The sequence below is a fragment of the Anopheles nili genome, chromosome 2, assembly GCF_943737925.1.
Source record: "Anopheles nili chromosome 2, idAnoNiliSN_F5_01, whole genome shotgun sequence".
In the NCBI taxonomy this organism is placed as follows: domain Eukaryota; kingdom Metazoa; phylum Arthropoda; class Insecta; order Diptera; family Culicidae; genus Anopheles; species Anopheles nili.
The window spans coordinates 44597431-44619212 of NC_071291.1; the positions used below are offsets into that span (position 1 = coordinate 44597431).

The 21782-nt window shown below is 47.4% G+C and overlaps 3 protein-coding genes across 4 annotated transcripts; 1 reads left to right on the top strand and 2 right to left on the bottom strand.

The window, feature by feature from the left end:
- Positions 1–3075: 3075 nt before the first annotated feature.
- On the bottom strand, positions 3076–5040 carry LOC128721864 (probable splicing factor, arginine/serine-rich 7). Of its 2 annotated transcripts, XM_053815663.1 has the most exons (2): positions 3507–5040; positions 3076–3467 (listed from the first exon to the last, which is right to left on the bottom strand). In XM_053815663.1, exons 1-2 carry the CDS (start codon positions 5038–5040, stop codon positions 3370–3372), a joined length of 1632 nt encoding a protein of 543 aa, XP_053671638.1. In that variant the 3' UTR covers positions 3076–3369. The 2 variants fall into 2 exon arrangements, with proteins under 2 accessions (XP_053671638.1, XP_053671637.1); XM_053815662.1 differs by having other exon boundaries at positions 3076–5040.
- Positions 5041–7686: 2646 nt separating this feature from the next.
- Positions 7687–10851, top strand: LOC128730906 (probable protein phosphatase 2C T23F11.1). The gene is made up of 2 exons (XM_053823996.1): positions 7687–7795; positions 8189–10851. Exon 2 carries the CDS (start codon positions 8240–8242, stop codon positions 9512–9514), a length of 1275 nt encoding a protein of 424 aa, XP_053679971.1. The 5' UTR covers positions 7687–7795; positions 8189–8239; the 3' UTR covers positions 9515–10851.
- An 835-nt stretch (positions 10852–11686) lies between these two features.
- Positions 11687–21082, bottom strand: LOC128732262 (hemicentin-1-like). Its single transcript, XM_053825440.1, has 9 exons — positions 18861–21082; positions 18649–18764; positions 18042–18590; positions 17006–17967; positions 16759–16933; positions 15214–16207; positions 15008–15138; positions 13715–14935; positions 11687–13647 (listed from the first exon to the last, which is right to left on the bottom strand). The coding sequence occupies exons 1-9, from the start codon at positions 21080–21082 to the stop codon at positions 11687–11689; spliced, it is 8331 nt and encodes a 2776-aa protein (XP_053681415.1).
- Between the last annotated feature and the right edge of the window lie 700 nt (positions 21083–21782).

Below are 21782 nucleotides of genomic sequence, written 5' to 3' on the forward strand. Positions count from 1 at the left end.
GACGGAACACGACTGACGCGTAGACAGCACCAATTTTTGCAATAAAAACGAAACACCAAACAGAGCCCTTCGCACTGCAATGCGTAAAAAAGGCTAATCAGTAGGGGCGGTGAATGCGATAAAGGAGAAACCCGTCAAATGGTGCGCACCGAGGGTCAAGAACCACGTCGTCGTGCCCGGGCCCTAGTAATTATGTCATCCACACACGGGTACAAAATTACGATTCCCGACGCTATCCTTCATCTTGAACACCTACGATCAGGGAGCAACTGGGGAACCAAGCACAGAACGGGAATCAGCGAGCCAGAAGAACGTTAAAATAATCACACCCAATCGAAGGAATTGCTATTATCGCACGCACACACACGATGACCGAGCACGCTCGATCCGTTGCACAAATGCAACAGAACGCATCCGTGCGAGAGAAGAGAAGGATGCGGACCCGACCAGTAGTGAGAGGGAGGCTGACCGTACTGCTGAATGAAGTGAGTCCAAACGGGTGGGACAAGAAGACGATAGAAAACCAGACAGAACGAACGGGTGCCACAACCGCACTTGCCGAGCTCACTTTTTTGAATGTGGATGGTGGTGTGAATGTGGGGCCACGTTTCCCAACACGACAATGGTGCGTAGCATTGGCCCTGGTTTAGCGCAGGAGCAGGACCCAAGATCGCACTCGTTCGCGCGTGAAAGAGAGCAATCGAAAACAAAACAACACTGGGTGCCTGCACGCACACGCCTTTCCATCGCCATTTTAATGCTACGCAGCTCAGTGTGAGTTTGAGTGTGTGCGTGCAGGGAACTACGAACCCTGCCTGCCATATGCAGGGGTGCTACTCTTCAGATACGAAGAAAAATATTGCTATTTGTGGTGTAATATTGTTTTGTTTTGCATGCATGGCGATTCACAGCCCGAGCAAATTCGTTGCATGCTTAAGCGCACGTCTCACACATCGTTGTGTATGGGTTTTTTATTACTCAATATGCTTCATTTTAACGAATTTTCTTTGCGCAAGATAAAATTACAGATGTACAATACCGAGCGAATTCACCCCTGTGTTTATATGCTCTTCTCGCTTTACAGGCTCATCTCGCTCTCACCAACCAACGAAGAGTCGGGCATCGTTTTTCTTTGTTTCCACATTCACAACATGACGTGATAAATGCAGAAAATTCTTGCCTTTATCACTCTTCATGGGACATGTATGGTTTACCAAACATAGCTTACATGAAATGCGATTCAAGTTTGACCAGCGACGCAAAAATGAGCATATTTTCGATCCTCAAACCGATGCATACGCAATTTAATTGTCCTTCCCTGTTTGGGTTGCCTTTTACCACTTACCATGTGATTGCACCATCATCAGCTGAGCTGGTAATCTAGCTCGTTTTCTTCAAGCTTTTTTACATAAATGCCAATCCAACCGACGAATTTCATTCATTTTAGCTATAATAATATTAAACCTACGCACGTGCTACGTAGCTTGAGATTATGTTGAATATTAGCTTTCTGTTCGGTATCGTTAGGTTAAACGCATCAAAATAAAGCAGAAATCATATAATCGCGATGAGCTCAATCATCTGTGGCTGTCTTGCATCATCGTTAATGTTTTTTCTCTGATCTTCATCCGTGATTTTACATTCTAATAATATGAGTCGTGCCCAGATCCAAGTCCATGTTGTTGGTGTGTTTCTTGTTTAGTGAACGAAAAAGATGGCCTCAGCATAATGTATATTCCAAGGCGAACAAAATGGGGAAAAATGTTCCACCCAGCCCATTACCTTTCCTCTCACGTGCCCTTTCGTTGTTCCTGCTGCTGCTGCTGCTCGTGGTTGCCTGTTTGCTATTTGTTTTCCTGCCTTCTCGCTCCGGTTGCAGCGCAGTGGAAAGAGATGAAACGAAAACAAAGCGCAAGTTAGGGAAAGAGGGGATCCGTTTTATTGCGTATCAGTGTTGGGTTTTTTGTTTGCCTATGATGCATGCACCAACGACGACGTCATCACGTTGAACAACGTTAGAGGTTTGTTTGCGACCCTTAGCTGGTTGAACTGCATTTTTAGACATATTGAACGTAGATTAGAACAATTGTGTAGCATATTTCATTTACATGGGCCGATAAGCAGATAGCGATTTTAATGCCACGTCATACAGAACAGCTGATAAACAACTTGAGGTAACGTTTAGCAGGGCTAATAACACCCTGTCGCGTTGCGCATGTATGTGTGTGCTGCCAAGGCAATCGGACGAAATGAAAACCAGTTTTAAAATTGGTCCGTCTGATTTGCTCGCATGGTGCAGGGAAGGGATTATAATAATATTTGGGAACGAGAAACACGACACACACCATCAATGCGACAAGTTATGGCATTTTTGGGGCAGATGTAGAAATAGAGCCAAAGAGAAAAATAAACTCCAAACACAATTGTTGAACAATTTGTTTCCCAGGTTATCTAGAGTGTGCTTATTTGATGTCGTACTCGAAACCCTACGCCTTGCAACGGTAACTGATTAGAATAAGAACATCGACAAAATAAAAAAATACCACTCGTCAGGTTTGCGTCTCAAGTCGGTACCAAAGAAGTGGAACAAAGAGACCAGCTAATATTTATCGGCGAGAGGGACAGAGATAGAAAGCATAAATGTTACAAAGGAAGCATAGCGAGCGAACAAAAATAACGCAAAATCTGGCAACAGCGCATTTCGAATGAGTTGAATATCGTACGGCACGAAAACGGCTACATATGAGCACGTGCTCGACGTACCTAAAAAATTACAACCATTTTCGATTTACTTCGAGCATTGCGTTTTTTGTTACAACAAAAACGACATTCTGAATTTTATGAAAAAAAAACTATGCTTCTATAGCACGATGGACGAGGTGGATATTCGTTCGTTTAGAATAGAACATACGTTAATCATTGCCCAAATAGGATTACCGCTAATAACGGTTTTGTATGAAGAACCCGTAATACTGCTTTTTAAGAAAGAACAATCTCCGACAAGACTTCAATTCGCAAATAATCTACTACCCTTCATATTAAAACATTCGAATGCCAGCTGAGGTTTAGGTTCGTACGAAGTCTTATTAGATTTATTTGGAAAATATAGCAGTATCATTCTCGTTCACGTCCTCACATTTCTGGAAGTGACGTTAATACAGTAAAATTATAATCCCAGACAGAATAAAAACAGACGAAGAAAATGCATTTTACGAGCAAGTAGCAGCAACAGAGTACCGTACTATCGCAGAACCACCAGAAAAGTTGCTCTTCCCACAAAGAAAGTGAGATTAGGTAGAGCATTTCAATTGGGAATAAGCTGTTTCCCTGCTACAGCCCATTGACATCTAGATTTTAAAATGAAGCCCATTACGGTGAGTTTGAGATGTCCATGTTGTCTGATTTTTCCGTCGTTGGACTAGCGGTTTTCTCACGAGGTGTTGCAGCAGCAACGGCAACACCAGCAGCTCCCGAAGAGGACGACGACGAAGTCGAACCACCCGCACCAGAAGGTTGGGTTGGCGAAGATACCGACTGCTTGCCGGTACTGCTCGCATCATCCTCTACCAATACGCCTCCGCCTGCGTCCATGCGTTCCTCGGCGTCATAGTCTCGGCTGACAGTTTCTTCGAGGATTTTCTTCAGCTTTTTGTCCGATGGGGTGCGGCTGCGACGTTTAGATGATGTTTTCACGACTACCTCCTTCACACGGCTGCCACGGGATTCAGATCGCTTGCTGCTTTGCGATCGCGAACGCGAACGACGACGGCGTTCCTCCTTGTTGCGGTGTGATTTCTTGCGGTCCCGGCTACGTTCACGACGTTCGCGTGAACGGGAACGTTTCTTTGAACGCGATCTCGATCGACGAATGCGTGATGATCTTTCGCGGGAGCGCGTGCGGCTGCGTCGGCGGGATCGGGAGCGCTTGCGCCGGTCACGTGACCGTGATCGTTTGGAGCGCGAACGTGACCGTTTCGTACGCGACGGGGACCGCTTCGATTTCGAGCGGGAGCGCTTACTTCTAGAAGGCGAACGACGCGATCTAGAACGCTTCGAGCGGCTCCGTGAACGCTTGCGGGAGCGAGAACGTTTACTGCGCGATTTTGAGCGCTTTCGGGAACGAGACCGCGATCGACGTTCCTTCGAACGACTGCGCGATCGCGACCGGCGCCGACTGGTGCTCTTATCTTTCTGGTAGATGTTGACGACAGGATCTATCGAGGAAATCATGGTATGAGCTTCCTTAACCAATGTCATAGCTTCTTCAATTTCCTTCTGCGCCACCTCGTTGCTCTTTGCCTCCGGTTTCACTATCGGTTGTGTCGAGTGGTGCACACTTACGCGATAGCCCCGGAATTCGGTTCCATGCATTTTGAGCGCATTGACGATGTTGCGCTGGTCGCAAAACTCAATAAGAGCAAACTTGCTGCGTTCGTTCTCGGCGTATCGCGCATACTTGATCTCCCCGGCAGGCTTAAAATGTTCCATTAGATCTTCGAGACGCCAGTCCGCGCGAATGTCGATCACCAAAATAGTGCGACGAGTTTCTTCAATCTTTTTGGCGTCAAAATTCACCGGCAAAGGGGGATACTCGGGGAGTCCGTGCTCTTCAAGTTTTGGATCGATGGTTTTCACCACCTGATTCGGAATCATCCCATCGATACGGTTCACTACTTCCGGCGGAAGCTTCGACGGTGTGTTGAAGCTGTGCAATCCTGGAACGAGAGTGCCGTTGGCGGCCATTTCTAACGCCTTGTATTCGTCGGGTATGACACCGTTCTGCACCGGTATCACAATCACGGCCCGATCGATAAACACCGTGTTGGTTAGGTGCTGGGCTACAGCTACGCAACTGCTCTCGAAGTACTTTACATAGCAGATACGAGAAACAACCGGACAAGACACATCTCTGATTGTGGGATACAGGCGAATCTCGTCGATTTTACCTACTGTACCCAGAAACGTTTGCATCTGATCCTTGGTGGCTTGCGGGGCTATGTTGGTGATTTGCACCACCTTTGTACCCGAGCCGCCGGCCATTATGCTCGAACGAAACCGCGTCGCTAGGACGCCTCGTTTCGGAACGAATTTCTGCAGAAGATAACGATTGAAAGAGCAGAATTTTATTACAAACTCGAAACTAATGATGTCAGAGAAGGCATGTATACAGTTTTAAGCACTTGCAATTAACACTTACATTAGAAACACAGTTTTTATCGCAGCTTTTTTAACGTTGACGCCAAGGAGATTTTTCGACAGGAGGATTTTTCACTCCGCCGTGGTGACGCGTGATGTCACAGTAGCAAAATGGTCGTTTTTCTATCCTGCTAAATGTCAGTCGTATTGTTTATGTAGCAGTGCCCAGCTCTTTAATTTTTGAAAGGCTTCAGCGAGGATTTTATCACCAGTCGCTGTGAAAATCAAAAATGAAACTGTTTGCCATAATTTAAAGGCATACAAATATGGAATATTGTTGTACGTTAAATTAGACATAATTATTAAACTCCAAGCTGGGCTTATTTTTTTAATTCGATCTATTACTGAAGGACAAAGTACTGAAAATCGTGCTGTTTCTGTGTTCTTCCACGTGTCGAGGCAAGTCGTGTTCACAACATGCCTTCTATGGTACTATTTAGATTTTATGGTGCTATGTTATATATTGTCTCGTGTTAATTGTTGGCTTGTTTTATTTTTAGATTCCAATAAACGGTAAATGAGGTAAAAAACATAAAATTGATTCTATGCATCAGCATACGAATATTCTAGTATATCCTTTCTTTACCGGTAACGCTTTAACGACACGGACGTGATAAATAAGGTGACCGTAAATTTGAGATTGCTGCAATTACATCAACAGGTATCACTGGTTGCTAGTTTGCTATTCATTTAGGGTTGGTTCTTTACCTCAGGTTTTAGGTGAAGCTTCTTTTAGATACAAAAACTTTTTTTTCTGATTTTTTTAAGTTATTAGGTTGAAAAAGAAAAACATAAAAAGAAAAAAGGTTAAACGTAAGCACTTGTATAATAAAAAAAGGTTAAAAGTAAGAATTTGGTAACAAATTTGTTATTTTTTTTAAATGTACTTGTTTATTAGGACTGTTTTTGTAAATCCAGATACAGTAGTGCACAATTGAGTGCAATAAGTGTTTTGTTTAAAGAAAGATTCTTGTAATGTCAAAACTAATTTTCTTTGAGACAGTGAGTTGAAAATATTTGATAAATTTAGAACAAACAGCATCAAAGACCACGATACCACGAAAATAAGTGTTTTACTTGCGATGTGTTGCAAATGCATGACCGCTATGAAACCTATAGTTCATAGAAATGGAACCTATAGTTCATGGCTTGGAATAACCTATGTGGCATCAAAGTCTATAGAGCTTAACCTGTTATCATAAACCTTTGTAATGTCGTAGGACACATTCGAAAAAAACTGTCACAACAGTACGGTGTAAGCTTATGTCGCAGCACGGGATTTTTCCACAAATACGGAAACATTAAGACGATAAATAATACGTTTCTCTTGTAGTTTGGGAATCGTTGTTGAACTATACAATAATCACGGGATATCTACTCAAGTCCGTTACAACAAAAATCTAAAACATTACTAATTAATACCACGCAAAGGAAGAAGAAATAATGCTATTGGCTTTGTGCAATCGAAGTAAACAGTGAAGTGTAAGTCTTGTGTGGAGCTGATACAAGGAGAGAAGTAAGTTTCTTATTAAAATGCCTTTGAAAACAGTAGTATTTCGGAGTTTGCTGGCAAGTCAATAAACATTATCAAAAGGGATAATTCTAGACGAATACTACTGCTTAATATCAATATCAGGTTTACCGTACGTATGCTGTTGATTCATCGCAATTTTTAGCTCCACAAGCTGATAAGAGATTATGTGAAATTGTGTTTTTTATCACCTGGGCTGAGTCTTCAGTCTGTAGTTCGAGGGATTCGTAGCGTTTTTTTGTTACCTGTAGATTACAGTACAGTGCATTTCTTTGTGTGTTAGCTTGAGGACTTCGGCACTGGTTTACCTCATCGGTTTGCGAATAGAATGAGCATCGACTTGATTTCGATGTTTATGGTCCTATGTGTTATCAGTTACCTTTTGTGCTCTGCATCACAACCAAAGTATAGAAAAAAGTGTATATCAGCGAGAACAACTGAAAATAACACATGATGCAGCTAAATAACAATTTAATGGAGTAGTACTTGGAGGAAAAAATGTGTAGTTCATTACGTTACAGTAGGCATACATTAATGAGTATTCATGGAAAAACAAACAAACATATAAACCCATTCGCGCGTTATGTAGAACGTCTAAAAGAAGGATGCGGAACGTTTATTATCATTCATTAGCGAGCCCGTGTGGCTCTGATTAGTGACCGTAGTAAAGAATAGTACGCGGTTTATATTTAAAACATTTTCTTCTTTTTGCATACAGACGCACGCTAGGGTAGTGATTTTTCCCAACCCAAATCAATCAACGGAGCAGCGGCGAATATACACCACCTTCGATCCTTATTTCACTGTGCGAGCGTAGCCATCATAGGTGATCATCATCAGTTTTATCAATTTCGGCCGATCCTGTCAGCGAACATAATCGAATGTGTCGGATCACGTGTTTGTAATTGAACAACTACGAACGGACAAGATTGTGCTTTACTTATGGAAATAGAGGAACCGTTCGTCGGTGACAGGCCATCGTCCATCTAGCCTTTGTCGGACAAATTTCACACTACATTTTGCACCTCGTGGATTACCCATTCGTAAATCGACCGGCGTGCAGTAGTGGTGAGTATTTTTAGTTTCTAGCCAAGTGATCATGGCTTGTGATGCACCGGCGACTGGTTTTCGATCAAAGTGTGCGCCGTGTATGCCTGCTACTTACGGCAGCAAATGCCTGCTATAATCACCGATGTTTAACGGCTAAAGCTAGACGCCTTGACATCGATTGCACTCCGGAGCAAACAGTCGTTGTTTGGGTTTTGTCGATTAGATTGTTTATGATCATTTTGTGCCATGAATGGAATGGTTTGTAAGATTTGTTCGCGATGTTCATACTGTTTTATTTGACTTGCTTCGTTACAGTTGTGCATAGTAGTTTTCCTATATATATTCCGATTTCGATTATTTATGGACAAGTAATAACGGGGTACTAATTTTGTGATTACATCCGGATTCCAGAAATATTGAGGACATTAACATTGGTGAATCTACATCGACGCATAAGATACAATGGGTCAGTCGTTGTCGGAACCGGAAACCTCCAAAGAATCAGCCTTTTGTCAAAATGATTTCTACAAAGTCGGCTCCAGTTGTATGCAGGGCTGGCGAATGCACATGGAAGACTCGCACACACACATACTCTCGCTACCGGACGATCCCGGGACGTCGTTTTTCGCCGTATACGATGGGCACGGAGGTGCGAAGGTTGCCGAGTACGCTGGGAAGCATCTTCACAAGTACATCACACGCAGGCCGGAATACGGCAGAGACGTAAAGCATGCGCTTCAGCAAGGATTTCTAGATCTGGACGAGGCCATGCTAAACAACGAAGCCCTGCGTGAGCAAATGTCCGGATCAACCGCTGTGGCGGTGCTAATCAAGGACAACCGGCTATACTGTGCGAATGCAGGAGATTCGCGAGCGATCGCCTGCGTTGACGGTCGACTGGATGTTCTGTCGTTCGATCACAAACCGACAAACGAAACGGAAAAGGAGCGCATTTGCAGCGCCGGTGGCTACGTGGAGTACAACCGTGTGAACGGGTATTTGGCGCTTTCGCGCGCGCTTGGAGATTTTGGGCTGAAGCGCAACAAACACAAACTGCCCGAGGAGCAAATGGTGACGGCGTTTCCGGACATAGAGGAGCGCGAAATAACGGAAGACTGGGATTTTCTCGTCATTGCCTGTGATGGTATATGGGATGTACTTTCCAGCCAGGCAGTGCTTGATTTCGTGCAGGCGGAAATCGCTCAAGGCATCTACCCGCAGCAGATATGCGAAAATATTATGGTTCACTGTCTCGCACCGGACTGCCAGATGGGGGGTATAGGCGGTGACAACATGACAGTGATCATTGTGTGCTTTTTGCATGGCCAGCCGTACGAGGAACTGATCAATCGATGCAAGGAAGCGGTCGCAAAGCGACTGGCACATCGCAAAAAGCGTAGCCATTCGAACAGGTCACAGGACAATGATGTCGTTTCGATGGCACCAGTTACTGCACCAGCAGACAAGACCGACAACGATGCAAATGGTCGTTTAGAGGACGATTCGTCGGGAAGCGAGAGTGAACATTCGGAAAAAGTGCAAACACCTGCGTCGGTCTCAAGTGGTTGCGAAGAAAATGGCAAGGATTCGGTAACTGCTAGTACTACCAATGGGACACCAGAGAAAAAATCTTCTTTGGATGAAACTCCAGTCAATAAATCCGAAAATGAGCCCTCGGAGCATGAAAGCCGCAACGATAGTCCCGATGATACGAGCGAAGAGCTTGATTTAAAGTAATAAGTGTCTCCGTGTAGTGTTCCATTCTCAGGCCGTTATACTATCAGGTTAATCACCAGGTCGAACTAGTCGCCGACCACGTGGTCAGAGTTAACTTTAATTCTTTTATGTTTTTATTCGATTACAGTTGTTCCTCTAGGTCTATAGGTAGCTATGACTCAAAATAGTGTTACAGACGGTCCCAGTAACAGTTTTTATTGTGTTTGTCAATCATGAGACTATTCGTTTACTTTTTTGGTGGCTAGGAAATTTGATAGAGATACTAAAAAGAGAACAAATAAACAAACAATATTTTAATTACGCTTACAGAAATCAAACGGTATGTTATATGCTAAAACAGCGGAGCGGAGAGTGTGCGTTCAAACGTATCACTTGTGACAAATCTAGGCAAGATTAAGCAGATCCTTTGGAGGAGATAATAAAGTTTGCGCGTATGTTGTGCCGGAAAATAGCAAAAGATAGCTTAGGCAAATCGGGTGGGTGCGCGTTTCCGTAATCGTAACTCTGATACGCTTTTAGTGAAACATATAATATGAACAAGATATTATAATCTTGCTACTCATTGACCTGCCTTCTTTCCCATACCCTAAATCTTATAAGGCCTGTACAGGAAGAATTTCTACGGACGTAAGTGGTAAACATTATCAACAAACGTAAAGGTAAAACATATGATACGCTAACAATTTAGCCATTTATATCTGCCTCCCGGAAAGCGGCTATCGTTCCTGTAAATAGGCAGACAGTTTTATATAAACAATATTTAAAGCAACTATTTAGCGTCTAACATCAGCGTTGTAATCGTAATATAATCCCGGTTCTGCCTTTCTATCGACTGGAATTACGTTAGAAACTCTCGTAAAAGTGCTTCCACGCAGTTCTTCTCCGCAAAACGTGATGTACTTTTCGGAGAGAATCGATGACACACTGCAGTCGTCTGGTTGGCATTGTAACGGAATCCCTTTTGTCCAATAAGGATAGAGTCCGTCATGAACCAAAGAAGACGAAACGATGGAAAAAAGCCTATAGTAGAATAAAACCAGTTAACCGGAAGACCGGTCAGGAACGACTAAAGTAACCGTGTGTGTGTTATTGCTGCTAAACAAACAAACAAATGTCCTGCAATTTACTAGACATTGAACGGCTGACGTGAAGAACTGGTTCTGACAAAACCTTCGTTGTAAACTATCTATTCTCCAAGCAGGTACAATATACCTATTTATATTTTGTACTATAAAGCAAGGGTAGTAACAGCTTGTGGAGATCTGAGAAAGGTTTCCGAAATTGTGAGACTTAATTTTGTAGATTTTTCTTCAGTTTTATTGCAATCTGACGGATGGAGCGTGAAATAAACTTTATACGATTGAAAGTAATGTTGAAGGATTTATTTTTCTCCATTGAAAATAAAAGCATGAATATGTCATCGAAATGCTACTGCAAAATGTAGATATCTTATCGTATCGAAGGTTTCTCAATTTCGTGCTACTTTTGAGGTCGGTTCAGCGGAAGGGGTTTTTGAAGCTTTGTGTCTCATTGTTAAGGTCATGGTCCTGACTTTTGCCTTTGAGGGGTTTTAGTCTGCAGAGAATTGATTTTCCCAACATTGCGGGGAAATCCCGTGTTTGCATGGATAATGTAGTTCTTTCTTGCAGGGCTCTCTTCCATCTTTACTGCTGTTCGGTTCTTTCCGTCGTTTTATGCAATACGTCATGCCTTTTCTCTTGGATATAACCATTCATGTGATATCAAATATTCACTGTCACGTTGAGATCTCAGATACTTCACGTCGTTTTCTACTAGTAGATCAAGAAGAAGGCACTTCTGGACCTTCACGTGCGAATCCACAGCACGTCGTCGATGTAGCGGGTGCTAACGACGGTAAAATATGCTTAAGCATAATCCGGCTACTCCAACGTTGAGGCCTTCTAAGGTAATTTCTTGGCATTGAAACAGATGCATAAATATATCGGGGGCATATTCTACAATAAAAACACTGTAATGCGTCTCTTTCTACAGACGTTGGTTATATTTTTTGGCAGCTTTTCGTATACTAAAATTCCACCTAGCACTACCATTGCACCTATGTGAGAGTTGAATATGGATATGGACTTAATGGTTAGCTGCTTAAGTTACCCTACAATGAGCTATGCTATGTTGAGTAGCACTAATCGTACACTAATCCGTCCAATACACGTGAACGATGAATTCGTGAACGTATTCGACGATCCGCTGTGCAGGACGAGTGGACTTAGCGATCAGGCTCAACTTGTACAGCTTTCCACGTTGCAGTTTTCTTTTCGTGTACAATCGCACCGCGCCGGATGTTTTGCGTATCGCTTTTAGCGAGAATAGCTGTGTTTGGCGACGATCGCGAAATTCAAACATTGTGTCAAACTCATCCGACCGTTGGGCGGCCGGAATAGACACCACCGCGAGGGGCTGTTGCAGTTGAAGGTGATCCAACGTCACGATCATGTGCGAGATCGTCTGCTGGCGAAGTGCACCATCCGGACAAAGCGTTCGTCCATGTGTGCAGTTCAGTACGCAAGATTCCGCCTCGATGTCCTGATCGTACTCGGGGGGACAATCGGTGTACACGCACATGTACCCTCCGCGGGTGTTGATGCAGGAAAGACTCTCACCGCATTCGTCCTTCTGCAGGGCGCACTCGTCGACATCCTGACAGTAGCCATCCTCCCATTGGAAGCCTACCGGACAGCGTGGCATCTTGCGCATCGGTTCGTTACGCTTGCGCTTGATAGTGCATGTCTTGCCGTCTCTGGACAGTTGATAGCGCTCGGGACAAAAACACCGGTAACTCCCGACGGTGTTCTCGCAAAAGTGTGAACATTCATCCAACTTCTCCCGGCACTCGTTGACGTCTACGCACTGCATGTCCTCCGACGTGAAACCATCGTAATCTTCCGTCTGCTGGATGACTTGGTGATAACCCGGGGTACAGGCACACTCGAAGCTCCCGACGGTGTTGGTGCATGTTTGCTCCCATCCGGAGCATGCACCTTCGGCGCATTCGTCCTTATCCGAGCACCCACCGATGGACGCGTTGAAAGCAAATCCTTCCGGACAGCTCCTGTGGCCATCATGCGAGAACACGGACGAATTGCCATAGTGGAAGTTGAAGTCCGTCGTATCGTTCGATAGGTGCACCATGTTCGTTAGTGTGATAGTCACGTCAAGGTAGCTCGGCGGAACGTCCACGTACTCCACGGGTTGGGTTTCGGCGTACTGATAGTTGCGGGTCGGATCGCGATCACGTTCCGTGTCCCTTTCGTCGTAGTCCTCGCTGTCGAAATCGTTCACGGACGATGCCGTGGGTGGTTTCATCGATCGCGGTGGGTTCGAATCGTACGTCACGAGTGGTGTTAGGATCTTTTTCCTCTCCATCGTTCTCAGAAGGGCATCGTTTCGGCAGCGCTTCACCGCACACTGGGTGTGCTCGATGTTTTGTCCGACACAAGCTTTGCCGCCCGATTTCGGTTCCGGATTGTTGCAGAAGCGCTTGCGGGTTTTAATGCCTGTGCCGCAGGATTTACTGCATCGCGTCCATGGTGTCCACTCAGACCACCCACCATCCACGTGACACTCCTGCAGCTTGCACGTGCGTGCCTCACTTTCCGCCCCATCGCATGTCCTTCCGGCGTGGCGTGGTACGGGATTTGAGCAGCTTCTCAGACGGATGCTACGTCCAAACCCGCACGGTTCGCTACACGTCGTCCAGCTTGACCATGCCGTCCAACCACCGTCAATGGGACAGTACTTCACGTGACACGGTTGCTCTTCATACTCTTCGCCAATGCACGGTTTTCCACCGAGCGATGGAGGTGGTGAGTCACAAGTGCGACTCCTATGGCGAATCGATCGTTCGCCACTGTACTCGGACACGCACTCGAGCGAACAGTTGCTCCAGCTCGTCCAGTCACTCCAGCCTCCGTTCACGGGACATGGCAGCAGCTCGCAGGACTTCATCTCTACGTTCTCTCCGACGCAGTTGAATCGATCGCCATGTGCCGGAGATCCATTCAAGAGCAGACAAATGCGCGATCGGAACTGGGTGCCCTTGCCACAGGTTGAGCTACACTCCGACCAGCTACCCCACGGAGACCAACTCACGGGAACTGTGGAACGAGAGCAATGCGCGATCAAGAAGCTAGCGTAACGTTCCATTATCCTGGCATTACTTACCATCTATTGTTACGTGGAACTCTCGGCTCACCTGACCGAGCATGTTGCTTGCCACACACTGGTAGTTTCCTGCGTCCGTGAGCTTAGCGGCTAGCAAGCGCAAGGTTTGCCCATTTACACCGAAAAAATAAGCACCATCGAGCTTGCTCAACTGCTGGCCATCCTTCATCCACTTGACGGATGCCTCCGGAGAGCCGTTGGTTTCGCAGGTCAAATCGAGGCTGTGGTGAAGCGATACTCGCTGCTCGTAATCATACACGGGGCCAGTTTTCCATGATGGGGCAGCTTGGACGACCAAGTGGAACAGTTTCTGAGCCGATCCGGCCGTATTGTTGACGAAGCAGGAGTACGTCACTGTGCCGTTAATACCGTGCAGCTCGATCAATGGTTCCCGAGACGAAAGCAGCTGATTCTGCCGTTCGTCCAGGTAGTCGACTTTCACCCAGTAAACCTCCGGTACGGGATGGCCCAGGCTGGAGCAATCGAGTGTCACATTTTCACCCATGAGCAGTTGTATCTCCTCCTGGTCGGGTTGGTCGAGAGAGAGGTTAGGTTCACCGTACAGCGCGCTAGATATGATCGACGGAGGTACCAGCACTTCAAGATCGAACGAAAGCTCCACCTTGCCCACGGGATTTTCACCGAAGCATATGTACGAACCGGCATCGCGTAGCTGCACCGATGGCAGGAACAGTGTGCTTGTCGAGTGCTTCAATCGGTTACCATTCCGGAACCACCCGATGGTTGGCTTTGGGCTGCCGTCGATGGGACAAAACAGGAACAGTGGTAACCCTTCGAGCAAACGGACCGTTTGCTCTAGCGCTTTGAGTTTTTCCGTTTGCACATACGGTGCCACCAAGACGTCCAGCTTCACCATCCGCTCATCGAACCCGATTGCATTCTGAGCGGTACATAGATATTTCCCTTTATCCAACCGGGTTGCTTGCGGTTGGCGCAAGGAAAACCGAACCTCATACGGTGAGACACGCGTCGCTAGGAAGCTGTACGCTTGCAGGCTCTTGAACAGGTTGATCTTGACGCGGTACTGTCGATCGATGATCATCGTGGAGGTGTCGAGCTCTGCAGTGGAAGCTAACACCTCACCACGGTGAATAATGCTGAGTACCGGCATGGGATTGCCGATCGCTTCACAATCCAGCTCGACATTGTTTCCCGCGAGCAGGGTTTGGTTCGAGGAAAATATCGTTATTTCGGCAGGTTCTGTGGAAAGTGGAATTTATTAAACACCCACCAGAAACCGCCGTTTGAAGCAACCTTGCAAGCCATACTCACGGTATACCAACACCTTGAAGGATTTCTTGTTGTGACCAAAGACGTTTTCCGCCTCGCAATGGTACAGTCCGGAATCATGCGGTTGTATGTTCACAAACTCAAGCATGGTGCCAAATTCCTCAAGGGAAACACTGCAAGGAAAGTATAATTGTTGGACCTCAATTAGTGACGGTTGAAGGGCTCGGCTAGCAAGCAGCGATACGTACTCCTCTTTCAGCCACTGGTAGGAAGCAGGTGGATTGGCTTGCATCTCACAGTCCAGTTCCACATTATCCCCAACATAAACCACGATGGATTGTACCGGATCATCGTAGAACTGGGGCGAAGTCATAACGTCCAGCCGATATATTTGTGTCGATCGGCCAAGCTCGTTCTCGGCTACGCACGTGTACAGATCGCTATGGTGAAGCGCCACGTTGGCAATGGTTAGGTTGGCGGTTTGAGAGACCACGCGGTCCAGATCATTGCCACGGTTCCAGTGGATGCTCGGTTTTGGTGAACCACTGGCTTGGCAGAGTAGCTGTAAGGTTTCACCGGAGAGCAGATTCACTTCCACCGCACTTTGGACCGGTTTGTCCGGTAACCACTCGGTGTTCCTATCCTCAGCAAGGATACCAAATTCATCACTCAACTCTTCCGGGTAAGTGCGCTCAATGACAGGAGGCGTCAGGACACCGACCACAAACGATTGCCGGTCACTGCCAGCTCGGTTCTTGACCACGCAGGTGTACGTGCCTTGGTGGCGCGATCGAAGCCGATCGATGATGAGCAGGTTCTCCTTCAGCTTAACGTCGGTGAGATCGAAGTACTCTTCAAGATTGCGTTCGTCCAGCTGCCATAGTAGGCTATGGAAGTTTTCAAACGGACACTCCAAAACTAGCGGATCGTTGGCACGCAGCTTCAGTGGCGTGAGGGCGTCGGTGCCATTTAGTCCGGATACCCTCTGTGGTGGGCGCAGCACGTTTACGAACATGTTTTGACGATCCGTTCCTTCGATGCTTTCGAGCAAACAACTGTACGTTCCCGTGGATGCGTTGTTGTACGACAGGTACAGGAAGCGTTCGTGTAAGATCACGGTCCCATTGAGCACCCAAGAAGCGGTTGGAGGCGGACTTCCGGTGCCTGTGCATTCGAAGCGAACCGTGTCATTCGGCAGCAAGGTTATGTGTGGGTCTAACGCCGATGTTATTTTAGGTGCATCTGAACAAGGAAACGGGAGATTTACAGAACATTAGAAAATTTGCTAGAAAGAGTGACTCGTGGGGGTGGCAAATGAGCATGTATCAAAAGGATTATGAAAAGCGCGTTCATCGAAGTAACCTTTGATGTGTGTCATATGCATCACAAGACGATTGGTAAAGCGCAATCTTAGCAATCATTTAGTACGCAACGCATGAAGACGTAAAACCACCCGTGGAACCACCGACAGTAGTCGTCAGAAATCATGAAACTTCCGACGTTCTATCAGCAAGATCTTTGGTTCCGTGAGCGAATCAAAGCCGAACGCGTATCGAAGGAACGATTCGAAGAGACGATGAAAACGTTGCAGCATAACTGTTGCCGCCAACAACGACCGGAATGGCAACCGCCAGAAGGATGGCCCGAGCGTACTCTAAAGTCGAGTGGAGAAATTGGCCGTTTTGTTGGCGTGCCACTGGAAAAGCTTCTGCTATCGATGCCAAGGACGCCGTACTTTAGTTCCATGCCTACGAAATGATTGATCGATGATTGGGATCACCACAAAACCTTACCTCGTACGGTCACGAAGTGAATTTTTTGCACTATTCCATACTCGTTTTCCACCACGCAACCGTAAACACCGTTTCGGTCGAATGATATGTTGAAAATTCGCAGTCCTTGATCCATCAATTTCACATCGGGACCAAGCTCTACCGGTGCGCCGTTGTATGTCCAGCGTATCGTTGGCTGAAAAATATAATAAAATTGGAATTGAATGCATTAACGACGTTGAAATTATCTGTTTTTTTGGTCAGTTACCTCAGGTATGCCCCAACCATAGCACTCCAGCAGTACATCTTGTCCTGTGCTGAATTGAAGTGCAAGATTCAAAGCACCCTTCACATCCGGTGCTCCGTACGTCTCCAGCATGATCGTTTGCTCCGCCTTACCATATTCGTTCTCACCCGTGCATCGGTACAGTGCGGCCTTTTCGTACGACACTTGCAGGACCTGCCGCTTCAGGGAAGGATCTGCGAACGCTTTCTCCGGCTCCCAGCGTATGGTGGGCTCCGGTGTACCGCTTATCATGCACTCCATAACGATGTTTTCACCGGTTTTGGCGCTTAACTTTCGAGCCACAGTCGCCGCTTCGGGTGCAGCACCTACCAAAAGCTCCAGAGTGGAAGAAACCGTTCCAAACGGATTACTTGCCACACACTCGTAGTTTCCCTGAACTGACGCTTCAAACGGCTCCCGAAAGATAACAGTTTTGTTGTCATTTTCAAGCTGCAGCAGTTCGTTGGTAACGATCGGTTCACCATTCAGCAGCCACAGAACCGTGGGATCGGGAAGTCCCACGACGTCACAATTGAGGGATTTTGCCTGACCGGGCATTCGGGGAACTTTAGCACCCGACGGTATAGTTTCACCGTCGAGCAGCATGGCGTCCACTTCCGGTACGGCCATCATACGTAGCTCCAGTATCATTGCGTCGAGACCGTGTTGATTGGAAAAGATGCACGTATAATGGGCCGTATTGTGGGGTTGAAAGTCGTCGATCGTGAGCAGATATCGCACGGCATTGCGGGACTGATCGTTGTCGAGCGCAACCCTCATGTTGCTTATCGCTTTTTCCGGGCTGCTCTCGAACGTTCCGCGTTCAGTGGTCCAGATAAACTCGGTGAGCGGTTGGCAAAGCTCGCAAGAGCAGTTAAGCGTGATCGATGCTCCCGGTGCGGCATAAATGATACTATCCGAGGGTTTGATTATAGCCGGAGCATCTAGAACACCGTTGGAAAGAAACATCGTTGAGTCACTGACTGTGGACAGGCCACAAAACCGGCAAAACTCTCACCATTTGCGGCACCTTCCAAGACAACCGTCTGCTTGCCGGATCCGATACCATTTTTCGCCTCGCATTTGTACAAACCAGCCCGTTCTGGGGTCATGACAAAGCGCATCGTCCTGTCGGCGGTTTGGAACACCTCCGGGAGGTTCGTTTCGTCCAGCCGCTGATAGAACCACTGGTAGTCCGGAACGGGCAAGGCGTCGATTTGACATTCCATCTCGACCTCACTACCGTATTCTGCCAGCAGTGTGACGTGCGAGGTAAGAACTTTGGGGCCATATTCGACTACCACAGTGCTCCGATCGCTGGTGATCCGTTGTCCGTTGATGTCCGCAAAGCAAGTGTAGTTGCCTGTATGACGTTTGTCAACCTGTGTCCAGGCTAGATACACCTTACCGGTCGCATCTGGTAGAACCTGCTCGTTGTGCGTCCAATGGATTACCGTCGTTGGATCGGCTTGCTCCAGCACGCATTCAAGCTTCACCGAATGGTGATGTTCGACGGCCACCGTGTACTTAGGCGATAGACTTATTGTAGGCTTACGCAACGACGTTACTGTGGATGGGAATGAAGTGTTTACTGTCTGTCACATCTGTCACGCGTCATCACTCACCTCGAACAAGAACCGTTCTCTCATCACCACCGATGTGGTTTTTGGCATGGCAAGTATACTTCCCTGCGTCGGCAGTGGACACGTTTATCAGCAAATACGGCATAACGTTGGATTGGCTAAAACGAGGCGCAGAAGTGACCATCATCGCGAGAAGATCATGAGAGTTAGATAACCGTACCCGTGTGTTCTACTGGCCATTTTGCAACACTTACTCGAACGTCCTGTGAGCGATTTCGGTGCCATCGTGACGCCAGTCTACTTTCACCGGGAAAGGCGATTCTATGCGGCATTCCAGCGGAAACGAATCACCCTCAAACAGCTCGAGTACTTGCGAGTAACCAACGGTAACGATTGGAGGTGTTTGTGCGATTGCTTGGATGGCTGTCGAAAGCAACCGCTGGATTGGTTCACCCTGCGAGTTCCTCCCGTTAACGGTCATCTTGAACTGCTGGCGAGGTGCACTAAACGGATCGGTACGGTAGAGCTCTCCGGTCTCGAGAACCCGCACTAGCGGTAGCGTAAAATTAAACACCGCCTCATCAACGGCTGGAACGCCCACATTGTGAGATGTGATCGTGACGGAATGGAGATCCTCGATGAGATACGGATCGGTTGGTTCGATCGCGATGTAGTTCGCCCTGTTCAACACCGGTTGGTGCGACAAGGACACGGTATCACGTGGTTCCAGCAGTGAAAACCCAAACTTAAACTGCACCTCACTGAGCCCGGAAAGCAACACCGAGTGGGACGAGTTTGCGGTGGCCTTAATGTTCCACTTCCCGGGCGATGGATCGGCCACATTCACCACGCGTATGTTCTCCAGGTTCAGCACGTCACGCATTCCACCGTACGGTTCCTGCTGCGGATCCAGGATCTCGATCGTAGGCTTTACACCCGCCACACTCACGCTGAACTCCTTCAGCGTGCTGTCCACGTTCAGATCGATCTCGTGCTCTTTACCCTGCGGAGCATCGATCGCTTTTAACGGCACGTGATTGATGTTCAACATCGCCCGGATCGCCAACATCACCTCTTCGATCTGATCCTTCCGCAGATCGTACACCTGACCGTTGCTTGCGGCGGCAATGTTGTTCATCACCTTGTACCCCGGCGATGACTTCCCATCACAAAACCCCGTCAGCAGAAACGTGATCGGGGTTTGCTTTCTCTGCACCAGTTGCATCACGCGCTGATCGAGCTGGAAGTCCTTCGCGGTGGCATCAGTGAACACGTACACGAACGAGTTCGGCATGGCTACCTCGATGGCACTCGCGATCGCCTCCAGTGCTGCCTCGGGACAATCTCCACCACCAACGATCTGCAGCTTGTCCAGTGCGTCCAGTAGTTCGGTTTTGTTGCGTGTCACCAACCGTGGCCCAACGTGAGGATCCCGGAATGGTACGAACACGTAGTTGAAGATCGGATTGCTGTCCCGCTGGGTAATCTCTGCGATGATGAGTCGAGCCGCATCTCGCAGCTGCTGCAGATCGTCCAACATCGATCCCGTCGCATCGAACACGATTACTAGGCTTCGTTGGCCCGCTTTCGGTGGCAACAATGACTCTCGGTGTGTGGCTAGCGTGTGGTTTAGATCCGGCAGCAGTACGTTCGACATGCGAGCTGCAACTCCACGTCCATCGGCAAGCAACGAGGCTGGTCTGGCTTGTGGTTCAACTTCCGTTGGATTCATCTCCAGCTCATCCAACTCGGGAATACCGGGAAGCGTTTGGTAATGTTGTCGCTTTTCCTTCGCATGCGTGAGCAGGCTACGTAACCGCTCCCTGATGGATTCGGGCGTGTTTGCGTTGGTTTCGTTCGTCGACGGTTTTTGACCCACCATGGCCTCTAGCAGGTCCAACATTTCGCGCGACTCGGGACGCTTTCGCAAAACGCTCACGAGCTCCCTATCGAACAGCAGCGGGTCATCACCCTGCGGAAGCGAATCCTGCCCACTACCATCCATTACGTCACCGTCATTGACGAGGTCTGGATCGATCGCACCCGGGGATGCCTCGTCATCAGTAGCTTCCCGGCTGGCAGCCGGTTCCGCCGAGAAGGCGACCTTTGTCGGTGTGTTTTCATTGAGCACAAGCAGCTCATCATCTGGTAGCATCGCGTTATCACCATCAATGGGTTCTTCGGTGTCGCTGTGGTCGCTGTAGCTGATAGCACTGATCAGTCCGCCATCATCGCCGACGTCCGGAAGGGATCGATCGCTGGGGTTTCTCGGGGTTGCCTCGGCGGATCCATCGACGTATGATGTTCGCGTACCATCACTGGCGACGTTTGTTTTGAATTCGTGTATGTTTCCTTTCACCAAGCGATCCCACAGTTCATCGTTATCAAGCTCGTGTGCTGTTTTGCCAGCGCCAACTGCACCGCGAACCAGCAGGATCGCCAGAATAAAGGCGCCTTTTTGCATGGTAAATTTCATCACGATGCGTATTTCCTACCGGAAGCGAACGTGCACGGACGTTTTCTTGATGTATGTGTTTTTTTTCTCACTACGGCTCACAGCTTCCGCTGCACATCATGCACTCAATTGATCTTAGAACCGCACAACTCCCTGTTAGAACTGGAGCATTATTCGACAACGCACTCTAAAAGCACCTTACTCTCTGTACCCGTTTACGGGTTGTAGGAGCAATATAGTGCAGGTTCACACTATCACGGTATCAAACTGTAACACGCGAAAAAATGACGAGCACGAGGTATCCACGAATCACGAATTGGAAATGGGATCAGTCGAATGTTCGATCGTCTGATCAAGTACGTGTTCACTCTGGCATGGTCACCGCGCGACTGAGACTGAGAGCAACGCTATCGCTCACTGATTGCAGGAGTATCACGCAGGAATAATCGTGATCGCGTTCTAGCGAGCCTTTAACTATAGTCGCGTACAGCGGCACAAGATAGAAGCGCTATCATGAGAAAGTACTTCTTCTATATTGCTTTCAAGGGCATGGAGGATTTTTTTTATCCTGAAAGCTTGCTACATTGAGTAGGAGCTTTCAGACAGGCAATTGATTTGTTTTTATCATTGTTCCGATGAAATTGATTGGTTTACATCATTGTTCCGATTACGGTTCTGATAATTAGTTGTTTGAATTAAACGAAAGAATTTGACACCTGCT